At 32.4% G+C, this 26,928-nt stretch overlaps 1 protein-coding gene across 1 annotated transcript in view; it reads left to right on the plus strand.

Moving 5' to 3' along the window:
• The first annotated feature begins 13,286 nt into the window (after positions 1–13,286).
• Positions 13,287–26,928, plus strand: part of LOC149477580 (uncharacterized) — a 148,302-nt gene continuing 134,660 nt past the window's right edge. The window contains exon 1 of the mRNA XM_089710431.1: positions 13,287–13,484. Coding sequence (XP_089566557.1) covers positions 13,427–13,484 — 58 coding nt within the window. The 5' untranslated portion in view covers positions 13,287–13,426. The remainder of the gene's footprint in view (positions 13,485–26,928) is intronic.

Here is a 26,928-nt window from a genome sequence, read left to right on the forward strand (position 1 = left end):
GAAAGTTAGTAACTTACAATAACATGAAATCAGGATTTTTCCGCGACCCACAATCTTACTTACTAACTTAACTTTCTGCTACGTATTAATTAACGGGAAATAAACATCGCAATCTTTCATAATTGCTAGCAATTACTCACGAGTAAAGCTCGACTCGTATTTCTTATTTTGGCCCGACTTCCTCAGAACATGTCAAAACAAAACACTTTCTTAGCTGTTATATTTATTTATTAAAGCTACAGTTTGATAGAGCGAGATGATGATTCGGGATAGATATTTTATGTGAAGATACGATCCGTTTAAAGTTAAGTGATAAGAAAATCACTACTACACACACTACTACTATCCTATCATATTTCTTATTCATATTTTTTAAGTGTTATGTGTGACTCCTGAAAATTTAATATGATACTGTCAGATAATCGTGCCATAAAAAGGATGTCTTCTTTTAACAAAACCTTCAGTCAGATTGATGATATTAATATAGTATAGTACATCCCGCTATAAGACGCGCGCCTTAATCCGACGAAAGTTTCCTCTGAAATTATTTTATATGGCGGAGTGGATGTGAGGCGGCATCTATTACTTGTATAGCTTTGGATTCGAAGACGTGTCTATCTCTTATGTTATTACGACGCTGCGAAAACAAAAAGTAAGTTTTGATTTATATACATTTATTTTATGGCATGCTTTTATAATGTTTTCAATGTTGGAAAAAAATATAAGCTATTTTGCAATACTATATTATACTGGTTCTTTTCCATAGAGAAACTGCTTTTCGAATCGATGAATATTTTTCTGAATGTATTCAGGTTCCACCTTGTGATAGATGTTTTAACTAAAATTAATATTAAATGATTGTATTGTTACCATACCTTGATAGGTGAAAAAGTTTGAATGAAATCTATCCGTTTAAAGTGGGTGAAAATCACGTCTAAAGGAGTCGATTACATACAAACATAGAGGAAAATATATTCGTGTTACAAAGGGTAGATATCCTGATGTGAAACTGAGAAACGGGAAACAAGTGACTCAAAAGAAATTTTGCTAAACTGCAGATCGCATTTACATCGAACGAGTAACGCAGGCTGGAGCGAATATACAAATCTGAATTACAAATCTGCTCTGTAAAGGCGCAGGCACACTGGGCGCGTTTGTATGATCTATGATAATATTAACTATCAAGAGATATTACATATAAATAAGTTGAATATCGCAGAAAAAAAAATTGGTAACGATAAACGATTCCGATTATTTTTTATTTGATAGCACCAGTTCCCGTCGTATTTAAATTTTGTCTAGACTTAACTACATATTTTCAAGGCTGTTTACTATTCGGTAAAAATAATTATATAAAACTTATAATTTAAGTAGTAGTACTAGTGCTGTTTACTATTTGGTAAAAATAATTATATAAAACTTATAATTTAAGTAGTAGTACTAGTGCTGTTTACTATTTGGTAAAAATAATTATATAAAACTTATAATTTAAGTAGTAGTACTAGTGCTGTTTACTATTTGGTAAAAATAATTATATAAAACTTATAATTTAAGTAGTAGTACTAGTGCTGTTTACTATTTGGTAAAAATAATTATATAAAACTTATAATTTAAGTAGTAGTACTAGTGTAGGACATATTATTATTTTACATTTATATTTATACATTTTAATGTAGATTGTAGGTAAACGCCGATGTGTATTTTAAAATTCTGCTTCAAGTGAACCATCATAATATTATATTTTAGAAAGTGCTTAATCTGCATGTTTCATAAATGTTTAATGTTATTCCTCTATAAATTGGAATGAAGATAGAGCACTGACCGTGGTAGAGCAGCGTGGGGTGTGTCGCCACCCTTATCTGAATCAACGCTCGCTCATGTCGACACGTCACGTCACGGCCACGTCACGGTCACGTCACGGTCACGTAACGAGACACGCCACGACTGTACTGCGAGCAATTTATGTCCATTTCACTTTGTTTTAATTGTTTTGAGTAACGGATTGCAGTTGCGTTTTATAATGCCTGCTGTTTGTAACGCATTATAACGTGTTGTAGTTCATTATTTATGTAAATGAATTGTATAATTTGCCAATATATAGAGACAGAAAAACTGAAATTCTATAGTCCGAACTTGATGTTCCTATAGAATTTCAGTTTTTCTGTCTCTATATTATAATAAATAAGACTCTATATTTTAATTACTTTGTAAATATCATGTTATTAAAACAATTTAGTGAAGCGTGAATTGAACTCTTAGATAATGAATTTATAACAATGATAAATTTACTATACGATGTCCTTCTTTGAGGGTTACAGATACATAAAACCGTATAGTCTCCGATTACAACGGGTCACCATGAAATTTGACTTGGTTGCAAAGCATTAAATTTCGGTAGTTCAGGTCGTAATTAGACGGAAAAAAAATATATGGCAAGAAAAACTTTGCTTTTGTGCTTAGAAGACTGATTGAACGAAATTTTTAAAAATCTCGGATTTTAATTTTTGATTGAAAATAAAACTATTGAAATAAAAATGTTTATTATTTTTATTAAGTTTTACTATCAAATTAGCTTACAGAAAAGTGGAAAATACCTTAAAAGTGCACACTTTTACTTTTTCTTTTATGTTCATAGCTACTTTCTCTCAATAAACCCCAAATATAGTCGCCCATCATGTTTTCATTGTATTGGCCTTGATAGCGTTGTTCAAAATTAATGATGTCCTGATGGAAACATTCTCCTTGCTCTTCGGAATAGACTCCCATATTGTTTTTAAATTTATCCAAATGAGCATGCAGCATATTATGTACTTTTAATGACATCCTGCAGGATGACATCCTGCAGGGCTGCAGCCCATGGCCTTAAAATTTGTAATTTGTAATTTGCCTTACCTTCCAAACACCTTTTACTATATAACTATATAACAAGCAACATGTGGAGCCCATGGCTTATCTTGATTCGTACAGGACAGTCAAAATATGCTTCATAGGCTTCACAGAGAACGTGAGATGTCTTTAGTTCATATTTCACGTCTCGAACTTTAATAAATTGACCACATATAAAACAAAATGCATCAGCATCGTATTTGCACTTTCGTGACGACATTTTAAGTTATTCTAGGCTTGTAAATAACACCTGATGGTTGTTTATCACTCGGGTGCCATCTAGCGGCACAGTGTAAACGTTAATACCCCACTCTCACCGCGCGGTCTTTTTAAAGTATTATTATTATAACTATCACAAAAGCAAACTTTATACCGAAAAAAGGTATTTTCTTTTCATTTTTGTGCATAACTAACTGGAAAATAATAGTATAAACTTTAGGACAAAGAACAAAAATTTTTTTGTCGAGTCGTGATTAGAATACCACTCTTCCAATTCGTACCATTTAATTTTAAGCTATTGCATAGCTTTTATCTCAGACTTTGAACGCGGCGACCGAATGCAAAAATTCCGTAACGAAAAAACCTAACACCCCCCACTCCAACCGACACAGCGATGCGATGCTATGCAATAACTTTACCTCGGCAGTCCTCGAGTGACACACGTATTTTTTTTTTATAATATAAAGATTTTATAAAAAAATAAACCAAGGAGAGTAGAAATTCGGACATTAAAAACATTGTAAATTGATATCTAGGCTATATTTTCAATGAAAAATACAGGACGTCAAACCTTATATTATATTTTGATTCCCTATGTGATAATTTGAATTTCAGTAATTCTATACTAATATTATAAACCTGAAGAGTTTGTTTTTTTGTTTGTTTGTTTGAACGCGCTAATCTCAGGAACTTCTGGTCCGATTTGAAAAATTCTTTCGTTGTTAGATAATCCATTCATAGAGGAAGGCTAGGCTATAATATAATATTATAATCACGCTAAGACCAAAAAGAGCGGAGCCACGGGGCTGAAACCGCGGAGCGCAGCTAGTCTTAAATAAAATTAAAATAACACTATTTTAATCTTTAAATAAAATATCAGACAGTGAATAAATAGATTCTGAACCAGTTAATATAATTGGTAAATAAAAGATTTCTAAATAAAAATAGCTATGAATCTAATCACTAAATGAAATTGAATAACAACAATAAAATTGGAAGCAAATATTGAATTGATCTACATTAATCAATAAAAGCAAAAGCCGAGACTTTTCATAATAAATATTTAACGAGAAAATGTATTCAAAGAGGTTCAGCAAAATTAAAAACGTAGCGCAAACTCCATTTGAGGCGACAAACAGACAAACAGTTTGCGGAGTCGTGTGGTCGCGACCCTAATTAATATCTGTAAACATACCTTCGTAAGATGAGGGATTCCCTTTATATTTTTACGGGAACACGCTTTCCTGTGTTACAAATGTGGGTGGATTTTTTAATGACGTGATGTACTGTATAAAGATTATTAAAAACGTTGGAGTTAGTAGGTTTGGGTTATTTATTATTTAAAGCACGCAAAAATTTGAAATTATAGTATCGTGGTAACTGGTTAGTAAATAGAGAAGTACTTAATTATTTTACAATTAGGATCTTTATCCTTTTTGTTTTTTGTTGTATTGTGGTGAAGCAAGACTTGAACCATCATCCATCATCATCAGATCACTTAAATGCATTTAATACAGGATCCGCAGTTTGTGAAAATTGGATGAGCATTCAGATTTAAATAATATTTACACATAATAGTTGTCTCCTAGATATTAATATGCACGTTTCAAAACCGCAACAGTACACGCTGCTTATTAATAAACTCAATATATCGGCAACCCCAGAGGCAGTAATGATCGGCGGTCATTCATCCCGTAATGTGGCGGCTCCGGCATTAATCACGGCTTTATTAGATAACTATTGCCATTACGTGATAATGTTCTGGGGCACGCGTGTGAGACGGCCACGAGTAATTAGCTCGTACTGGGCGGGCCGGTGGATGGCACTTGGCGGGCCGGTCGACAGCACGCGTTCCTGCGGTGGTATTGTTTATAGTATTATGACAGATGGTTAGGGAGCCAGGTGCAAATTTGGTTAACTATTTCCTCTCAAGAGATAATTCGTCAGACGCATGAGAGTATAGTATTATAAAGCCTCGTGAACGTCAGCTGGCGCTCGGTTGGGGGGGTGAGCGGTTGTAGCCTCCCACGCACATAGGAAAAAAAATACATTCATTCATTCATTTCCTCTCAGCTAAAAATTTGTCAAATTGTAGCTAACCCAATATCTCAACGAAAAAAAATAGTCAGCTGGTTACAACATGGTGTATTATACGTCAGCTGGTGTCTCGAACATGAAAGTTAAATTTAAAGAAAAATTTATTTTCCGTTATTTCCTCTCAAACAAAAATTTACCTGATGATAGCTTATATGTAACTGTGGATAAATATATATGTCAGCTGGCTGTATCTTGGTGGAAAAACCGTCAGCTGACAGATACGGGAGGCTACAACCGCTCTTCCCCCCAACCGAGCTCCAGCTGACGTTCACGAGGCTTCATAATACTATACTTTGATGCATTTTACTAATTACCGCTTGAGAGGAACTTGGTCATAAAATCTGCTGCTGGCTCCCGGACCAAGATTACTAAATACGAATAACATAATAATACAATGTTGTTCTAAGCACTTCGGACAATTCAGAGGTAAACTGTTAAGTGTGAATCAGCGATTGTTTGATTAATATTATTATACGAGACATACAATATTATACATTTTTCCATTTAACCATAGTTTTGGTAGGTAACTAATTTCTGTAATATTTTGATAGCACATGTATGGAAATGTATGTGTCTTGTTACTTTTCCAGAAATTCGCTGTAAGTTTTGAATACAGATTTGATTAAAATATTTCATTTCTATTTTTACCTGAAAGGCGAACCATGTTTTTTCGATAGATTTAGTTGAGTGAAATTCTCATGAATGGCTGCTTTGGCTTTCCAAAGTTATGAAAGCGAAACCGAGTCGATAACTAAATGTTTAATTAAACGAAATTTCATGAATGAATTCTTAAATATTGAGCGAATTAATATTTAATGAATAAATATAATCTTTAGAATTTAATGTTTTGTAGAAGGCAGATTCGGTTTCTAAATGTGTTTATAATAGACGTCTCTAAGGAGCAGAGCAGAGATTCGTGATCAATCATCATCTACTTGCTTGTAAAGATAATAATCAGCGAAGCAGGTATGAGCCGGCCCCCGCTCCACGAGGGGTCATAGAACTGCATATTTGGTAGGTATTAATATTCATGCCAAATAAAAATAATAAAATCTCTTATTCAAATTGCGAATAGCGCAGAATTTTTATAAATTTAAAGTGAAAAATTAGTCAGATAAAATGGTTTGAGATCTATTGTTGTGAGTGAAAAAATATTGTGTTCGCGATGAAAAAGTTTAAAAATGGTTTGTCGAAAATCGTGTATGGAAAATATATAGTTTGTTATGAAATTAAAAGTGGTGGCGCATGAAAATTTGACGAATTTGTTTTTGAAAATGCTATATTTTTTATCATATATTTCAATTTCGTTCAAGTAGGTATTACCAGAATAACAGAAATATAGTAAGTATACTCTTATGATATTATGTGATAGTGACTTTTATTAAGCAATAATATAAATGTTTCATTTCAATATATATATAGTAACTAAACTTATAAATCGATATTGAGAAAATATTATTAACTATCCATATTATATTTATTCGATAAGATACATGATAAGACACGTATGTGTACGGAACATAGGTACGGAAGAATATGAAGAAAGATGTGTACTTACATACATCTTTCTTCATATTCTATTCATAGTCAGCATCTGCAATAAGTATCACATTTAAATATAATTAAAATGAAACATTATCAAAAACTGAATATAGCCAAATTAGATTGTAATTTGTATGTGTCCGGTATGCGCGGGAATGTAATAACGCTGGCTGTGGTGTGGATGCCGTCATTCGACAACTTTCTATTACAGCTTACTGATACATATTAGGTATGGTAGGTAGGCTAGGTACATATTTATGTGTACACTCGATTTATAAATTTTGAAAGCACACTAATACCATAAAGCCGTCATGAAACTTTTATTACCTATGTGTTTTTGTATAACTACATTGTCAGATTATTCTAAACTCTGCACATAATTTACGCTTCTATTGTGTATAATAATAAATAATTAAATTCTTTAGTTTCTTAATTAATATTTACTTTATGTAAACAATTTTAATATAGAGCCAGCTTGGTCAGTATCAATGTTTTCACTATTCCCATTTATTCAGAAACTAACCAAAATGAATGGGACTATAAAACGTATATTAAATGTCTATTCTCCAACTGAAATAATAATACAAATACGAATATAGGACATAAAAGTATTGTAATGTATGTATGTACATGTACTTCTAATAAAATATAATATCCTCTTATTAAACGCATCACCTGCACAAGAAACGTGATATTTCAAATTCATCGATATTTATGAAGAAGAACATCTAAATATGAATTACTTTCTCCTCATTTGAACACTGTAATCGAACGAATTCAAACACACGTAGCATATTTGAATAAATTCAATAAACAGAACACTCAATTTTTTATTTGTTTGCCTCCACATATCGGTTCAAACAGTTTTTACAGGGCAAACGTGCGCGAACATAACTAGGCTACGAGACTTTCATCCCGCTACTTTTACTGTGAACCAAATTACGTGAGCAGTGTACATTGCACGGTGGGAACTCACTAATTAAAAGTTGGAGAAAACTGAATCAGCAATCTATGTGCGGCTACGAGATAGGTCAACCGTGCTGGGGCAATGGGTTAGTTCGCGTTTAGAGCTCATTACGGCTCCCGGCATCCAATCAGAAAGGCAAACAGTCGTATGAGCTGCTGTGTAAATGACAAGTTGAATTTGAAGGTATTCATTAGCTGACCAGTGCAGGTCGTGTTTGCAGCCTGATTTGAATTAGTTGTTTTTAACCTGATTTAGTCCGACTCGACCTGGCCTGTGCGGTGTGCAGTCAGCAGTAGTGCATTTACTTTGCTTAATTCCAATAGTTTCATGTTAGATAGCGGTTTTTATTGGATGTGGATGATACTATCTATACTTCTATACTAATATTATAAAGCTGAGGAGTTTGTTTGTTTGTTTGAACGCGCTAATCTCAGGAACTACTTATCCGATTTGAAAAATTATTTTGGTGTTAGATAGCCCTAAATCGAGGAAGGCTCTAGGCTACCATCACGCTAAGACCAACAGGAGTGGAGCCACGCGGGCGAAACCGCGAAACGCAGCTAGTAAATGGTAAAAGTAATGTATAAAAGTAATTGTAACAAAGTAATTCGTATTTCTGAAATAGGCACCTATCGATGTTTTTAATTTTTATATGGATACGTTTTAAATAAAGTTATTTCAAAATACAGCAATAGCATCTAAACTATTTAATATTGAAGCTACCAAATCAAATAATATGAACCAATATTTTTGCTCTATGCTTGATTTATAACCAACCTTCATATCTACACGAATATCATTGATGGAACAAGCAGGTCTGCATGAGCATTGTGTAGCGTCGGACGGACGAACGGATCCTGTTCACATTAATAGATCTAGTGGTGCTCAGATTGTTTCGTCTCCTCGTTACATTGTGGGGGAGGGACAAGGGTCCTGACTCCTGTAGCACAGAGAGCATCTATTATGGTAGTTTGAATTCCTTCGATGTGTATAAAATTATAAAATTATTTTATTTTTATAGATGCAGAAATGTATGTGTTTGCATTGAATATTCACATCTATACAACACCAACAAGGCAATTTTCTTTTTGGTTCTGTTTCTTTCTCTGTGTAAATTAATGTACAATTATTGAATAAGTTAATATGAATAAAATAATATTTAATAAGTTTTTTAGTTATGTTTTTAGTTAATAATTCAATTCTCCTGTAATGTACGTAGATAATGTTTAAAGCCTGTGTGTTTGTTTGTGACTTGTGTGTGTATTTAAAAAGAGTGAAATAAATCAAATTAATAATAATTTATCAAGTGTTTTATTGATCATTTTAATTAGTACTTAAATTATAGTAAATCCAGGAGCCAGCGTGACGCATTTGTGTCGAAGCGTGATTGAATATCGATAAAAACTGTAATTACTAAGGAATAAAAGCGATATTGGCGTGGCATGATTGCGTGGCAGTTGAACTGATCCTAAGTACTGTTTTATTGTTATCATTAAATAACGGTGATGTGATAGCAATAAAACCACTGAAACCGCAAGGTATGCTTTTTATAACAATAAGGGTGGGCGTACACTAGCTATCGACAATAAATAATAATGATAAATTGTGTATTTTACTTTATATTAGACCCGAGAGCTGAATAATAGCAAATATAATAGCTATTCATAGGTTAAAAATATTTTTCTAATCTTTGTTGATTAAAAAATTTAATGATTCATAAATGTACAAATAAATATATAATTTTTGAAAAATAATTTGAAACGTCAATCAAAAATATTGTAAATTGTGTAAAAGCATAGCGTAAGCATAGGTGAAATAATTCTAACAAAAACTATTACTGTAAAACTACTTTGATCGATTATAGCCAAAATATAGTTTGCAACTAGTCAAAACGGACGCGCTATTCTGTAATCACCTTAAAGGGAAAGGCTTTAACTTAAGGCTCAGCCACATCACCTCGCCGCTTTAGGTCAGTTATATTTAGTAAAGGTAGTATGAAGAACAGCTTCAAATTATGAGTTCTATCTTGTACATAAATAAATAAATAATTAAAAGAATTACGTTAAAGCTATTATCTCTATAATATATTAAAATTAATCCCTAATTCCCCTGGTCACAGCATCACGCGTTAACGACTGGACCGATTTCGATGATTCTTTTATTGCTCTTCTGAAAAAATCTTATTAAAAAGAAAAATTCACGTGATTGACATTTAACGCGAAGAGTGGACAACGTCTGTCGGGTCTAGTCATTATAAATGTACAGACATGTCCATTAATGCTGTTGAGGAAAGAAAACTTTAAATTTACCTGATAACATTTTAACTTTCATCCATTATACCGTGTTATTTTAGAAATAATACTTTTCCCATTAATCTATAGTGGTAATAATATGATACAACGACTCTGATGCGAAATTATGGTTAGTACATACTATGACAACATTGCACTCATCATAAAACAACTATATCTCACGCCAAGCCACGCTGTGTGACGTTATGTCGCAGCCCTTACGCGCCGCGCGGAGCTCCCGGAGGAGGAGGGGGGGAGCCCGTCTCACGACGACGCACGGCTCACTAACGACCGTTTTTATTTCACTTCCTACCTCTGTTTTTGTGCACACAATTTATTCCTCTTCTAAGATAATCGCCTTTGTCCAGAGAATTCCGTCTTGAAAGTATTAAAGAAGTTTGCTTAAGATAATATCGCTTAGTCTCCGAGAGATAGCGACTAATTCTACCAGTTAATTACTATACATTTATATGTAGGACAATAGACATGACTTCTGGTTTATTAAAAAAACGATGAAGTTAAGCAGTCAGTAACATTGTTTTTAATATAAAACTAAACCTTAAAATTATCTGAACTGGACAAAATTTAAATGGCACCGACCGGCTTAGCTTAACAACAAAGAAAGAATCATCAAAATCGCTTCACTCAGTCGAAAGTTCTGAGGTAAAAAAAACACAGTAGTATTGAAAACCTCCTCTTGAAGTCAGTCAAAAAATAAATGATGAAAATACGCAGACAAAACACATATTATCATTAGTCAGAATATTGAAGCAAGTGAGAAACTAACTATGTAATCCGGCACAAAAAGATTTTCTTTAGTTAGATAGAACTTACCGACCTTAGACCTAGACTTAAGTTCACGACTTCATCAATATTAAGTGACGAAAACTTAATTATTATTATAAATGGATTTTGCTAACCTTGAGCGACATAATCAGCGTTTCAAGTCACTGTGCCTATTATTTCGCAATTAGTCGAATTGTATTTAAGTGTCGAGCATTATAAGATTATTTTTCACCAACCCGAGCCTACTTCGTTGGACGTTAATTATTTTCCTGGTGCAATTATGCTATTATCTATACTAATATTATAAAGAGGAAAAGTTTGTAAGTATGTATGTAAGTATGTATGTATGTATGGTTTTCACGCAAAAACTACTGGACCGATTTCAAAAATTCTTTCACCATTAGAAAGCTGCATCTTTACTGAGCAACATAGGCTATATTGCATTTTCAAAAAAATTAGAGATCCTTACCAAAAATGCAATAATGTAACCCAAGGTGTAAAAAAATCCTCAATAAAACTTCTGTCATCGCGTGCGCTGCGGAATCTATTGAAGATAGAACAAAAAAATGTTCTACAGTATTATAGAATGGATCAATATCTACAAGAAAGTCCGCGATACCATATGTCCATCTTCAGTAGTTATGTTACTACAACAACTTTTTTACGTTTTCAAAGTAAATAGAAGTGCCGACAGTAATCAAACCATGTTATCCATACACATATATTAATCCTTATCCCATTAAATGATGTTTTATTATAGACTGTTTCAATACCAGCAAAATACTTTTTAAATGAAAAGAATTGGATATTCCATTCAAAAGATATAACGAATTTAAAAGTGTCAATCTACAGAAAATAGTAGGTATACTGTTCGAGCAGGCCGTAGTGCGGGGGTCACGGAGGAATTCTACCAATATGCGTCTTGACGGAACACAGTGGGGTTTTGGTCGGTAGGAATCCGACATAACCCACGGCCCCTCCCCTGGAGGCCGTGGGTATCTATGAAAGATTTCCCCACTAAAACAAAAAAAAAAGGCCGTAGTGCGGGACGGGGTAAAGGTGATTTTCATGTGATTAAAAATTAAACCTATAGTCCGACCAATAGTAGACTTTTCACTGTAAAGATATCGCTATCTATGCGGGTGAAACCGCAGGGCATTGCTAGTGTATCTATAAAAGCAAATTACAAAATCAAAAATTTTGATAAAGATATCATGTTTTGTTCATGAAAAAGACAACTTCAGATCACAAGTATATTTTTTATTTATTTAATAAAAGATTCAAACCTATATTCCTACACGCAATTGACAATTGCACTGAATTTTTGTAGAACTAAAGCTAAACAACCAGTCAGCCCACCGGAAAGCATCAAAATCACACCTCGCCAGCTTTACTTCCACTTGATTGACATAAACTATGATTTTACGCTGAATTTGTTCAATCATTATTAAAATTGAAGGACTATGTAAATCTGAGATTTCTTTTACCATAAGCTGACCACATAACGCTCAACAATTTATGTCTGAAGAAAATTGTTCAACTAATTCATAATTAATATGCAAAAAAAACTACTACAAACAACCATGACCTTGCACTAATATGTATTGCTAAGCGAACTAGCCTCGCCCCGCGGCTCTGCTTGGATTATGCCACGATTTAACTAAAGCCGTGTGGTCGAACTTGTTACGGAACTATTTTAATTGACTCAGCCGTGGTCACAGGTTCGATGCGAAGTGTTCCAAACTTCTCGAATTAGCGTATAAAGCAGAATCAAACCAATTAAATAGTTTCGCCTTCATTATTAATTTTATGATTAATATATGTATTGAAATTATTTAAAACTTTACGGAGAATTATTGAATTTTCAACTATGCCTTAATTAATATTAAATTTGTTAATAACGTAAATTTAAGATAAATCATCATTATTTGAAAACGTGAAATACCTGCCTATAATATTATAACTACATACAATGCTTAAGATAATAGTTCAAGATATTTATTTTTTATAGAGTTTCAGAATGTGGAATGTAGTTTCTTGTTATATTACATTTTATTAAAGCTCTTCAAAATTATTATTATTCTAATAAACATGAAGCCACATCCATCGTGTCGAGAATATTTTGAATAGTAATAGAATCGATTATAATATATTAAAGACACACACGTTATACACGGCACAGCACTGTAACAAATCTCTACATCTCTGAGTTTGCACAACTACTACACGTGTTACACGACTCTACCGCTACGAGACGACTCTAAACCAAACTGGGGCGCGTTATTACGGCTCCAACAAAGATTTTCTAATAATAATTAAGCGGCGCACAAGCATATTGCAAGGCATTATCCGTACACTGAAGCCTACACAATTTCATATGTAAACGAACCTGCATACTATGCTCAAACTTTATACGAAATAATGCAATGCTACGTAATGAGCGTAGAGGCCCGCTACGAAGCTACGGAGCGCTACGCCAGTCGCGTTCGAGACGGCGTGCCGGGAACACGTTGTCATGTCGCCACGGGGAACATAGATACGCACGTATTTGGGGAATACTCTTCGTGAATTAAGTGTTGTGTAACTCTAGTGTTGTGCTCATTCATCGATAACTATTGAGTAAAGTTGAGTGTTAAAAATGATTAAGATGAAAAGGATTTGTCATCTCATCTTTCGATTGCTGTTTTTACTTGACGGTGAGTAAATTAAGTAAATGAGCCTCAATAAAAATTGGTAGATGTTTATTTCGGTCGGTTATGAGGATTATGTGGCAATTAAGTGAAATGACTCGAAAGTCGCTCGGCGCCAAATAAAGCGAGAGAATATTGAATTTTTTTCTGTGGAAAAAGTTGGCACATTTTTTTTATAAGAAAGTTTTGCCTTAATCAATATTTAGCTAAATTACTCGTTAAGAAACTAAAATGACAAATTAGAATATTCGACATCAAACAGCAATTTGATATTTCATAAGGTAATTGATTGTCGAAGGTTTTTGTGTACCTTTCAGTAGGGAGGAAAATGATTTACTCGTATATTATTATCAAATGTTCGAATCTTTGTTACTCTTATTTACGAAATGTATTTACACGTGAAATCGCTTGAAGTATTGTACATTAATTTCCAATTAACTATGCGTGTCAATTCTGCAATAAAGAGCGTGTGAGTGATTTAAAATTAAATTTTGAGTTGTAATGAGTCCCCGTTACAATTAACAAGTGAAGCAAAAATTCTCTGTGCATAATGGAATGAGTTTGATCAATTCCCGGATCAATTTGATTTCAATTTACTTGTATTGTTAAAGCGCAGCTCTACAATGCACTAGCTATGTAATACTATGTACTATCGGAACTTCTACTAGAAGCACATTAGCTATTCAATTTACTCTACAATCTATTATATAAAGGAGTTATGCATCAATATATTATTATATAATATTGTCATATTATAACATAGTAAAGATATTTAACTAATTTTTGTTGCTGTTATTGTAATGTTCAGTGAGTTTCGCAAGTCTAGAGATAATTGTTGAAAATAAATTAATTTACCGGCGTATGCTGAGTTAGCAAAATACTAATGAAGTACTTTAGACGCAACTGTGTTTAACAGTCTACAGTCTACTGGGAAATAATATTTGTATCATAATTTAAATTTAATAATAGTGAGGACTGTAACCACATTCTCTTGAAATTGCTTTAATGTGCACTGTATACTATTTTATTTTTTACTTGTGTGTGTTTTTTTTAATATACCTACTGCTTTATGTTTTAACTGTATTGCGATTGTCATAACTTTGTTATGTTAGTTAGTGTAAAAATTATTGCATGTCACATCATCAACTCAGTTAAAATGTTACTTGTTAGAATGACATCTATGTATTACAAGTATAGTATATAAGTAAGTACATAACATTTTCCCCTTTTTTACGACATAAAACTTAACTGAAACTCGATCGGATGGCGCTAACTCACACAATCCGCAGTATTACAATAAACACTTGTTCACTCGGAGCGAGAGGACATTTACAAATGAAATGAGTCCACTTTATGTTTTCATTTCCTCTCAACTAAACAGAACTCGTGACGAACATAATTTATTAACGATCGCTCCGAATAAAATAATTCACGAACGCGTTCAGTCTTGTCACAGTGTAAACGCATTTTTATGTAGATATTTTTATTACGAAGACAGTTATTAGCTGCTGTTATAAATTGCTCCTTTATACCAACCATTAGTTCATATTTTTAATTATTCTTACTAACCTGATGGGGGCTGACAACGCGCGTGGGTCGACGTTGGCACGTACTTTCTTGTGATTAAAGTTATTATTTTTACTGGACAGCCCTGAAAAATACATTAATTGTCTACGTTTTTTTTTTGTTTTATTTATCGACTGCTAACTAGTAGTTGACTATAGAAATAGAAAATAGAAAATCAAATAATAAATATATATTAGTTTGCATTGAAATCGGTTAAGCTGTATCTGAGATAAGTGCGAATAAACTCTCGCAAATGGATAAACAAAACGAAAAACTAGACACAGCTCTACATTATAATATATCTTGTTATCTGTTGGATTTATAATCCTTTCTCAAAAGGAACGGTGCCAAAAATGTCGATAAGACGAATCATCAATCAATAGGCAAGATGGCCTCCAGGTAGTAACGTGGAACATGGCTATGAGTGACAAATGGACGAACATTTGTATCCGCTGTGAGCCTCCCAGCAGAGAATATGAAAGATATTAAGTTTTAAATATAGGGAAAGACAATGGAAATGTATCTGGAATTCGAGGACTGTATATTATAGTTATCTTTTTGATTTTTTTACGTTTCATGAATAATGTATGTAATCAATATTATGGTATATATCATAATAATATACAGGGTGGATTTTTATGGGCCCTGTAGAAAAAGTACTTAACGTACTCAATAGAAAATCTTATTGAGAGGCAACATTGCTTTTTTAACAAAAAGAAAAAGATTGCTCATTTTTCACAATTTATTAGGTTTTGTGTCTGTTTGCAGACAGATATTTCGGTAACAATAACTTGTCTATTTTAACACAAATATTTTTAAGCTAGCATTCAGTTAAATTTTAACACAAATATTAATTGTTGGTATATCTCAGATGGATGAGACTCAATGTATTCGCAACGTCTCAAGTAGGAAGAGTAAACAAACTTAATTATTTTGTGTACTCGTGAGCTTCGTGTAAACGATTCTACTTGCTAGACACAAACACGCGTCTTTCACTGGCTTGTGTCAATAGCCAGTGCCTTCTGCGAAATAAATGCATGTTTCAGTGTTAAATGTGTAGCTTATATTACTTGAAAACTTTACAATATAATGAACAAGTTTATATAATACTAGATTTCCGCCCGCGGCTTCGCCCGCGTTTTCAAAGGAAAACCCGCATAGTTCCCGTTCCCGTGGGATTTCCGGGATAAAACCTATCCTATGTGTTAATCCAAGTTACCCTCTATATGTGTGCTAAATTTCATTGTAATCGGTTCAGTTGTTTTTACGTGAAAGAGTAACAAACATCCATACATCCATACATCCATACAAACTTTCGCCTTTATAATAGTATTAAGATTAAGATTTATTATTTGGTTAAGAACTATGTATATCGTAAACCACTAAGCCAGAAAGATATTTACATCTATATTCTTAACAACTAAGAAAAATTCGGTTTTATTGTAAAGATGCTGCATTCATGTCTCTTTGTTGATACATAAATAGAAGAATATAAAAACAAGAGAAATGAGTATAAATATAGAGGAAGAAAGAAGTTTAGTGATAAGTACGAAGAAGTGTCTGAAGAAAAATAATTCATTTGCTCGTTTAAATATCTGTGGTGCTCCAGTTAACAGTAAACACATTATACAATCCCTTGAACAACTCAAAGTCGGTCTCTGGTCCCAAAGGGCTTAACTAGTCGGGGGACTAATACACATTTCAATATTATTCTATGTATTACAATTTACTTGCAAATGAGAAAACAACACTTCACTTTTATTAAAACAAATATTTATAATCTGCATCTGTGTTAATGAGGAAAGATTTGTATGTTTGTTTCTTTGTTATGAACTCAAAAACAACTAGACCGATTTTAAAAATTATTTTGCCATTAGGAAGTTGCATCTTTACCGAGTAATATACGCTATATTTTCAGTGATATTAATATACATTTGATTAGTAATAATAATGTACACACATCCTTTATTTTATTTAACGAAATAAATAATTTGAAAATATTATATACCTATGGAATTTCGAAAAGAAGAGAGTACATGTAGAGTTTCTAAGTATGATAAAAGTTTTATATACGAATCATAAACAAAATTATTCATGATACATCCTTTTCCTCATTAAATACAAAGTAACAAAGTGCGGCGGGTTATCTTGATCTAGTTTTCTTATGTCGCATAAATTCAGCAACAAGAAAGCGACATTGCTCCGTTTATACAATTTTGATGCAAAAGTTACAGACTAAATAAGACGAGTATACACACTGCACCGCTCACTACGAGCTGCGGTACGGGAGATGTACAGCTAGTAGTTACACTGTGGCTTGCAGACAGCCCGACAGACGGAAGGAGCTATTTGTCTTACCTAATTGTAAATTTAACACTTCCTTTGCAGAAATACGTTGTTTACATTCGCAAATTGTTTTCTTCTTTATTAATTCTGTGCGGAATTACTTTCCTAATAGAAAAGTATTTCTTAACTTGGGAGCTACAACCGCTTTGTGCAAATATCTTTTTGATTTTGGTAATTAATATCTCAGCTTGTCTACTATTTACTTTTATTGAATTTTTGATTTATTGTGCGTATTTTGCGTTACTAAGTACGTAACGAGTGAGAAAATTGGGTGTACGAATGCAAAACTTTTGTATTCAATGAAATTTGATGCAGTATCATGTTTTTTATTCGTTTTTGTGCCATATTTATAGTACACTAGCGGCCCGCCCCGGCTTCGCCCGTGGTACATAATATTTACGTTTTCTCTACATAAGAACCATCCTCGTACTTCAAGGAATATAATAAAAAAAGAATTATCGAAATCGGTTCAGCTGTTCTCGAGTTATGCGCTTACCAACACATTTTGCGATTCATTTTTATATATAAGATATACAAGAATATTACTGTATGTTCACAACTGAATAATGAGTCGATCTCAAATCACGTCTTGTTGGTGAGTATTGACAAATTGCAGTTGGGGATCGGTTCGGGTCCATTAGACAACATGATCCCTTTTAATGTGACCGGTTTCGTTACAAGACTATAGGATGTCAAGATTACTAATTCTTTAAATGTTTTCTTTAATCTTTGTATGATAAGAGATTTTTACATTGTAAAGGATGAAAGAAGAATGGATGTTGAAATATAGTCAAAATAGTATAGATTTACCTATCTACATTATAATAGCTATAATATGTTAACTATTTAATACGTGGGTCTATAACAAAATTTAAATACAATGTATGTAGATGTAGAGTTAAACAAAATATTATGTAGTCATATTATTAATCTGAATTTAATATTATTCTTTATTGTCACAAGCAAATAATATTGATGTATTGTATGCTTGTGGTCTTATTTTAAGACTACAAAAAAACGAACTCCGTACCGCTAGTGCGATGAAGTCTGCGAAGTACTGCGTTCTATTATCTACGACGGGGGAAATGGCGCGGGATGGAATTAAATGAAAACTCTTGTTTCCGAAGGCTTGCACTCATTCTGTATCCGAGCTGGTGAAAATACTGATTAATTTTGTAAAGTATATGATATAGATGAAAATATGTTAAGAATAACGACTGAGATTTTTAATTATTAGGACACTATGTTAAGAAATGTTGTTGACATAAAAGATTTTTAGTTGGACATTGGCATTGTAGACTGGGGTAGAAGCCTTTGAAAATAATGAAAAGATAAAAAAAATCGCAGTCGGATGAAACCCATTAGAAAAGGAGGGGAATATGATAAAAATGTAAGGAAAAATAAATTACGGTCAATCCGAGTTCGGGAAGCGGTAGGGGGGAGCTTTTAAGAGAAAAAAATGGTTTCTCTCGATTTCCGACAAAACTACAAGTCCTATAGAAAAAAGTTCAATGGCAAAGTTGTAGGTAATTAAAAGTTCTACAACTTTTGTATTGACAATTTTTTCACATAACCTAAAAATTTAGGTGAAAAATTCAAAAAACCAAGTTTTTGGTCTTTTATTTCTATCTACTTCAAAATTTATTTTTTTTCTACGAAATTTGGTGGAAACTTACTTTATTATGTCCCAAATACACTGTAATTTATTTGATTGAAAATATTTATTTTTTCGCCTTATTTTGAATTAATACCAAAAAAACAACCTAATTTTCAATCGAAAAGTCACCCGTCAAAATATCAGCTTTTTTCAAAAACTTGGGGCGCCTTTTATTCATTAAAATCTCTACTTTCATATCGTGTAAAAAAAAATAAACACCACCATAGTAAATGTTCTCAGGAAATGCATACAAACAGTGTGATAATGAGCTTTTACTAAATCAGGCACACTTCTTGAACTCTATATCTTCTCTTGTATCGGCTTTTCGGTAATATTTCAAAAGAAAAATAATTATCTGTTCTAAGTTTAATATTTTACAGCATATTTAAAAGCAAAATGATGTCGATAAAAACATTTCAGGTAGTTCGAGATGTGTGCCTGATTTAGTAAAAGCTAATTTTCAGACTGTTTGTATGCATTTCCTGAGAACATTTACTATGGTGGTGTTTATTTTTTTTACACCATATGAAAGTAGAGATTTCAATGAATAAAAGGCACCCCAAGATTTTGAAAAAAGCTGATATTTTGACGGGTGACTTTTCGATTGAAAATTAGGTTGTTTTTTTGGTATTCATTCAAAATAAGGCGAAAAAATAAATATTTTCAATCAAATAAATTACAGTGTATTTGGGACATAATAAAGTAAGTTTCCACCAAATTTCGTAGAAAAAAAATAAATTTTGAAGTAGATAGAAATAAAAGACTAAAAACTTGGTTTTTTGAATTTTTCACCTAAATTTTGAGGTTATGTGAAAAAATTGTGAACACAAAAGTTGTAGAACTTTTAATTACCTACAACTTTGCCATTGAACTTTTTTCTATAGGACTTGTAGTTTTGTCGGAAATCGAGAGAAACCATTTTTTTCTCTTAAAAGCTCCCCCCTCCCGCTTCCTGAACTCGGATTGACCGTAATTTATTTTTCCTTACATTTATATCATATTCCCCTCCTTTTCTAATGGGTTTCATCCGACTGCGATTTTTTTTTGTTTCAAAAATTATCTACTCTAGTCTATTGCTGTTACATTTTATTAATTTCGTAACATTTATTCTTATTTTTGATTCGGATGAAACTTTACAGTAATATGGAAATAATTTGGAAAATCCAAAAGTGCACGCCTCATAATTTTTTTTTAATAAATATTTATTAATTATTATTTTTGTTTATTTAATAACAATTAAACCACATCGAATCAGACCCTGAAAAATGAAAGGGTTCTATTCCTGAGCATACTCAAGCGTAAGAGAAAAAAAAAGACTCGATTAGTAAAGTATTTCGGTCGCTATCGTGTTAACAAGAAAAAGGATCCGCACATACAGACACACGGACGTCCAAGACAGAACTTTTTTAACCCTTAATTCACTACCTGAGTCCATTGGACTCACATCGAACTTTCAAACTATTATAATTTTTTCCCCTAGTGACTTATATCCTCCACCGTCTCAGTACCTTCCTGCAGTGACACGGGCACCGAGGTAGCGAGAGGACGTGCGCCTGCGCTGCGTAATTGGTAAGTTATTACGTCGAGTGAGTCCCATGGACTCATACTAGTGAATTAAGTAATATTTTATTTATTTGTTACGATTCTTAAATGTTGCTTATTTGATATAAAAATATGCATTTTAATTTTTATTGTTGTTGTAGGTTTGTAAAATGTAATTTTATGACACGTCTGCACAGTACACGTTTGCCACGACAACTTCGCTGCTCGATTTCATATATCATGAAAAGAGACATTCCTGAAGATGCGAGCCACTCTGAAACCGAAGAAAAGTTACCTAGGACAGAAAAAAAGTATTGTTATCTATGTAATTACAAAAAGAGAACAAAGACTGCATATTTATGCACTAGATGTCTGAAGCCTGTATGTTTGAGTTGCTCAAAAAAGGTATGCCGTCGTTGCCTGTAATCGGTGGTAATACCCCATGCACGTTTTTTTTCTTTGTATAGAAGCGTACATTTTTGTTGTTTATTTTCGGTTTTGTATTCCTTAAGAAGTCTTATAAAATTTAAAAGAGTTATTAGTTAAAAATATTTGCTATTATTGTAGAGCTTTGAAAATAACTCTGTTTTTTAAGACTGTTAGAATAAGTTTTTTTTATTTTAAGAGTATTTGAGAAGTTTATCCAGTTTTGTTATTTTATTGTAGTGCCTTAATAAACATTTAAAAATAATAATAAAGAAAATTAATAAAAAAAAGAGTTTTATTTGAAAAAACCACGCTAAGAAAATATATGAGTCCAGTGGACTCATGGAAGTTGTTTATGTTAGCAAATTTCACGTAGTGAATTGAGGGTTAAACTGTTTTTTAACTAGTTTAAATAACAAAAATGACATCAAAAATATCATGAACGTTAAAAATAGTGTTTTTTCTTAATATGTGTGTGTATGTATTATCTTACAAGTGCAATGTATGATACATAAAGACATTTTAAGATTTAAAAATCAGATGTTTTGCGCGAAGTGACAGTAGTACCCACCTCAACGCTTCGCTTATGAGGCGTGCAATACATGATTTTGTAAGCGGTTTAGTTCGCGAGTGAAACCGCGCGGCACAGTTTATCTTGTATAATAAATAATGTTTCTACAACGTAGAATTATGAATTAGAAGACTCATTACTACATATGCGTATACTGTTATGTATGTATTACTACACCTGCTAAAATTAGTGAGTCAGTGACCCGTAAAAGGTTCGTCTAAAATCAACAACTAAGAAGCGAAATTCATTATAAATATTATGGTCAAACCTTAGTGTAGAGTGTAACGGTGTTCCATTTATCATTGCTTGCATGAATACCGGGGCTCGGGGGAAATCAACTAAACAGCTCAGGTATGATGTTATTGTATCAGCTCTCTAAATTCTAAAACATATTGATTCTGCGCTAGATGCTATTTTCTAGAGAAATTTCTGATAAAGTAATTTTGAATTATAGTCGATAGAAATTGTGTTTATGTGGTGCTGAACGTTATTTAATCGTTAGATGTTATGAAGGAAATTGTATGAGATCGAACTATTGTTTGCATAAATTTTGAAAATCTTTTTATTTTTGATGCAGTGTTATAAAACATAGTACTTATGCTTAATGCTACTATAATTTGAGTCCATAAATGAAATAAGTTTAATTAATGTTATTCAATGAATAATATTACAAACAAAATGTCAATCTGAAATATATTTAACGAAATGTTGTAAATTTAGGTATTATTTTCAAATCCATTTGGATCCAATATCGGTAGCCGCTCGAGCAATTCGGTAAATACCCGTGATTCGGATTTCAATATAATATTCCGATGCAAAGCTTGTTTGTCCGTTCGGCCAAATGACAAAAACAACTGCTTTTTGAATTACAATTTTACGAATAAACAAATAAGCAAATAAAGTATAGTTTTTTGCATAAAATGTTCATATTATTGAATAAAATGGTAAGTATTTATTGATATATTTTGAAATGTAGCTATAAATCTAATATAATTTTATCTGCTGATTTTTTTACCTCTGTCCTTATAAGTTCTGATTATAGAGTAAACACACAACATTAAAGATTATTAATTATAGCATGAACCTATTAGCATAAATTTTGTTTTATATGATGACCTTTCGACCTTTTCATATCTATATGAGAAATGAATTAAAAGTTTATTTGTTGAGAGTGATTTTGTATTATGTAGATAATAAATTATAAAAGGTTAACGAACAATTATCAAAACAAAAGAACCGAGGAATAAAGTCAATATTGTATTATCTGAGGTCAGACATTATTTATCTGTGAACTTGAAAGAGCCAGGTCAATGAACTGATTATCAGATTTATTTCGGTTTCTACTTTACAATAATTCTTTTACTGTTTGCTTTTATTATGTATATTATAAAAACAAGTAGCCGTAGTTTATCTTAAATAAGATAGGAAAATTTACAAGTGCTTTGAATATTTTATACTCTCAAAAAGCTAACATTTTGGAGAGCTTAGAATTTTTTTTGCATTAACACTATAGGAAAATACTGAACTTAATTACATAATATTATTATAATAAGTAATTAAAAAAACGAATGGTAAAATATAAAAACTAATGGTAATTAAAGTGTCTGCAAATACTCATTTTTTCAAAGGTAGAGTCTTTGTATAGAAAATAAGAAAAATAGTATATTATTTACTGCTTAACACTAGAGCGCACGCGCGGGGGACATAGGTCACCCAGTGCTATATATTGCTAAATATTTTTTTAAACAACCGTGCTTGAGTGTTGTTGTCTCAGGTATTCCCCGACTACCAATCACCGGACATTTTAGCAGCGTGTCAGCTTCCTTGGTGCAACGAAGTGTACTCTGCGAAAATATAAAAGTACATGGGTGACGCATGTCCCCCGCGCGAGCGTTCTAGGAAGTTTTTGAAATCATACAATTACGAGTGAAAATCAAGTATAACGCTTTTATTTTTTACTGCTCTTATGATCAATTTATACTTTTAAGAAATAATTAATATATGGGTAACTAAAATCGAAATAAAATCTCATATTCGAGTGCTAGGACATACTTATTTTTTATCCATACTAATATTATAAATGCGAAAGTAACTCTGTCTTTCTGTCTGTTACTCAATCACGCCTAAACTACTGAACCAATTTTTATGAAATTTGGTATAGAGATATTTTGATACCCGAGGAAGGACATAGGCTACTTTTTATCCCGGGAAAATGACGCAATCCCGGAAATCCCACGGGAGCGGGAACTATGCGGGTTTTCTTTGACTGCGCGAGCGAAGCCGCGGGCGGAAACCTAGTTGAAAATAAAATTTTATTGGATAAGAACAACTTATTCTTAAACTTTATAATTAGATGATTATTTTTACCAAATTTGATCACAATAAGTAATAAATTAGTTACTTTTCACAGAGGTTTATGTTTAGCTCATAATTTAAGTAAAATGAGAAAATATTGATATTTTTTTTGTTTCATCACTTAAAAATAAAGTTGATCCATAAATAAGTACTTCGTTTACCTACGACCTACGATTTTTATGAAAAAAAACGTGCGTCGTATTGGGTGACATATGTGACCCACGCGTGCACTCAAGGAAAATTTTATTGTAGCCGATTAATTCATTTAAATCAAGTCGGCGGCTGTTCGGAGCGAGCTGCAATTGTAAAATAAAAATAAAGCATGTGAAGTGAAACCAGAGAGTACTATACGAGATATATTGTTCTTGCCAGTTGTTGGAACTTGCTACAACTTATCGACCACTCAGCTCGCTGTAAACATTGGAAATAAAGAAATATGTAACTTGTTTTCCGTTCTAGTTTTAAATCTATAGCGTTTAGTTAGAAATAAACATCTCAATATTGTAATTCTGTTTTGTTTTATTTACCGATTTAAAAAACGGAGGAGGTTCTATGTGCCATTGTATATTTAACTTATAAAATTGAGTAATATCGGTTTTACTTGACATATTATTTGACCACTAAGCTCTAATCAACGGAAGTTTGATTTGGTATGTGAATCATCGCTGTCCCCTTCGTCGTATGACATTATTTTAAACAATGAAACAAAGTAAATAAGGATGTAATAAGTACATATATTTATTGATTACTCATACCAGATATGGCTTTATATAAATCAATGTAACGTAGAACATTTGAACCAAGATAAAACTTTCATAAGAAAATTTAGTTCTATCGTATTTTGGTACTTCCTTACTATTACGTAGGTGATATGAAATCAAGCATTGAACATTATGGACTCTGGCAGACCATCACGGAGAGGTCATTTAGCAATCTATCGGAGCCTGTACAACTGATAGCTCGTAGATTACCTCCCGCGTCCTCTCGCATCATTCCGTGCCGGTGCTCTTTGACGCCTTATCACCTGTACTGACAAAACAAATGATTTGCGGGAAATTATCTTTTAGTATGGAATGGGTTCTTTCAACTTTTACTTGGGTCAATATAGATTACGGAAATAAACTATTTGTATAACTGGAAATTGTAATCTACAAATTTGTATAGTACCTATAGTTATTTTTGAACTACCTCCATTTATTTCTCCGCAGGTAGTTCACAAATAACTTTTTTGTATGATCTTCAAGTCATCTAATACAAATTTGTATTTTTTAAGTGAATTCTAGATAGATCCAACATTACAAAATATCTTTACAATCCGTTCAACTGAAATTTAATTAGAAGTCGATAAATGGCATGAATTTATTTAAACATAGAGAGGTTAATATACAGGGTGTAATCGTTAAGTGTGTACACTGTACAGGCGATTATTCCGTAACTATTGCAGATATCAAAAAACTTTAAACTGTTATCGAAAGTACTTAACCTAGTGAGTAAAATGGCCATGACCAATGACCTGGACAAATAGGTTCACAAAAATGCTTAATAATTTTGAGGGAAAATTGCTACAATATGATTGTATCATAATTAAACCCTAGCGAATAAGGTCGCTGTTTCTATTATAAGCAATAACCAAAGTACATGAATATTGCATTGAATTAAACCATCAATAAACGTATGCGAGTAACAATAGAGGAAGTTTGTTGTTGGGAAGTGTTGTTTACATATTGATTGCAGCAAAGTTGCCGGGACTCGACTCCGCGCCATCTTAGGGCTTCAAACTATATGGTGATATTGAAGCAAAGCATATACTCTGTATAATTATTTAGATTTGGTTGCGAAATTAAATACTTTGTAAGTTACGTGTGTTCAGCTTTGACTGGTTACGGGAAATTTTCAGTGGAGTATGAAATTTTGTTGTTTTAAGTGTTGTTTCTCCCTAGAAATTGTTGGATACATTTAGTTTATTTATGTAGAGCTATATTTTATTATAACTTAGCTCCTGTATGTTTTATACAATAGGTATTTAGTTTAATAAAAAATAATGCTACGCAAAAGCTAGAGTAATAATGTATTGAACAATATTTCGCCCGTGGCTTGGCTCGTATGCACTTTACATAATAGCACGTTGTGTGTATGCCATGTATCTTCGTTTTTATTTTTTAAGTGTGAAAAGAGAACGGAAAAGCTTACTTTTTTTAAATAAAACTATTGATTTAGAGTAGAAGTGATGATCTAAAAATATACACATCTAATGACCTTAAACTAGCTGATGATAACATATTGCGTAGATTAATGACCTCTCAAATACATATCCATATCGAAATATTATGTACAATCAATGAGGTATTTTTCAAGCGAACATAGAAAAATCAATTATTTTCCTAATAACCATAATAACGGTTCACTTGATTGTTGCTAAACATGCTAATCACTAGACAAACGGAATAGTTAAATAGATTAAAATTTAATATTATTGTTTGCCGCAGTCTCGAGTAATTGATAATAATTATGCTCAGAACATTTACATTGCATATTATATAACCTAATTTTCAGGTCAGTGCATGCAAGTTATAATAGTTACAGTAGTAAATTTAAAATAAAATATGGCTGTTAGACCGTAAGTTGACTCTCGATGGTCATTAGCTAGGGCGGGGATAATGCTCGATAAACTAGTGATGTGGTCGAGCAGAATATCGATTATCTGTTACGTTGGCCAGTGGTTACAACACTTAGGGGTTGACGTACAATTTGGAACTGTGTTCCGATAATGGTGCTGTGTCGTTCTTATCGGTATTGTGATATGTATTTGTTTTTTAAATCATGTACCATGCAGTTAACATTGAACAATTTTGTAAAACATTTTGACATTAAGGAATTAATTTAAATGTTAAAAACCAAAGTAAAGGTAAGTGGTCATTTTGTAACATTTTCACGTCTTTTTATCGACAGTATTAAATTTGTATATGTATTAGTAGGTAAATGGTAGA

The sequence above is a fragment of the Colias philodice genome, chromosome 24, assembly GCF_061535455.1.
Source record: "Colias philodice isolate Cphi_HAF_F1 chromosome 24, ilColPhil1 Martin Lab GWU primary, whole genome shotgun sequence".
Classification (NCBI taxonomy): Eukaryota; Metazoa; Arthropoda; class Insecta; order Lepidoptera; family Pieridae; genus Colias; species Colias philodice.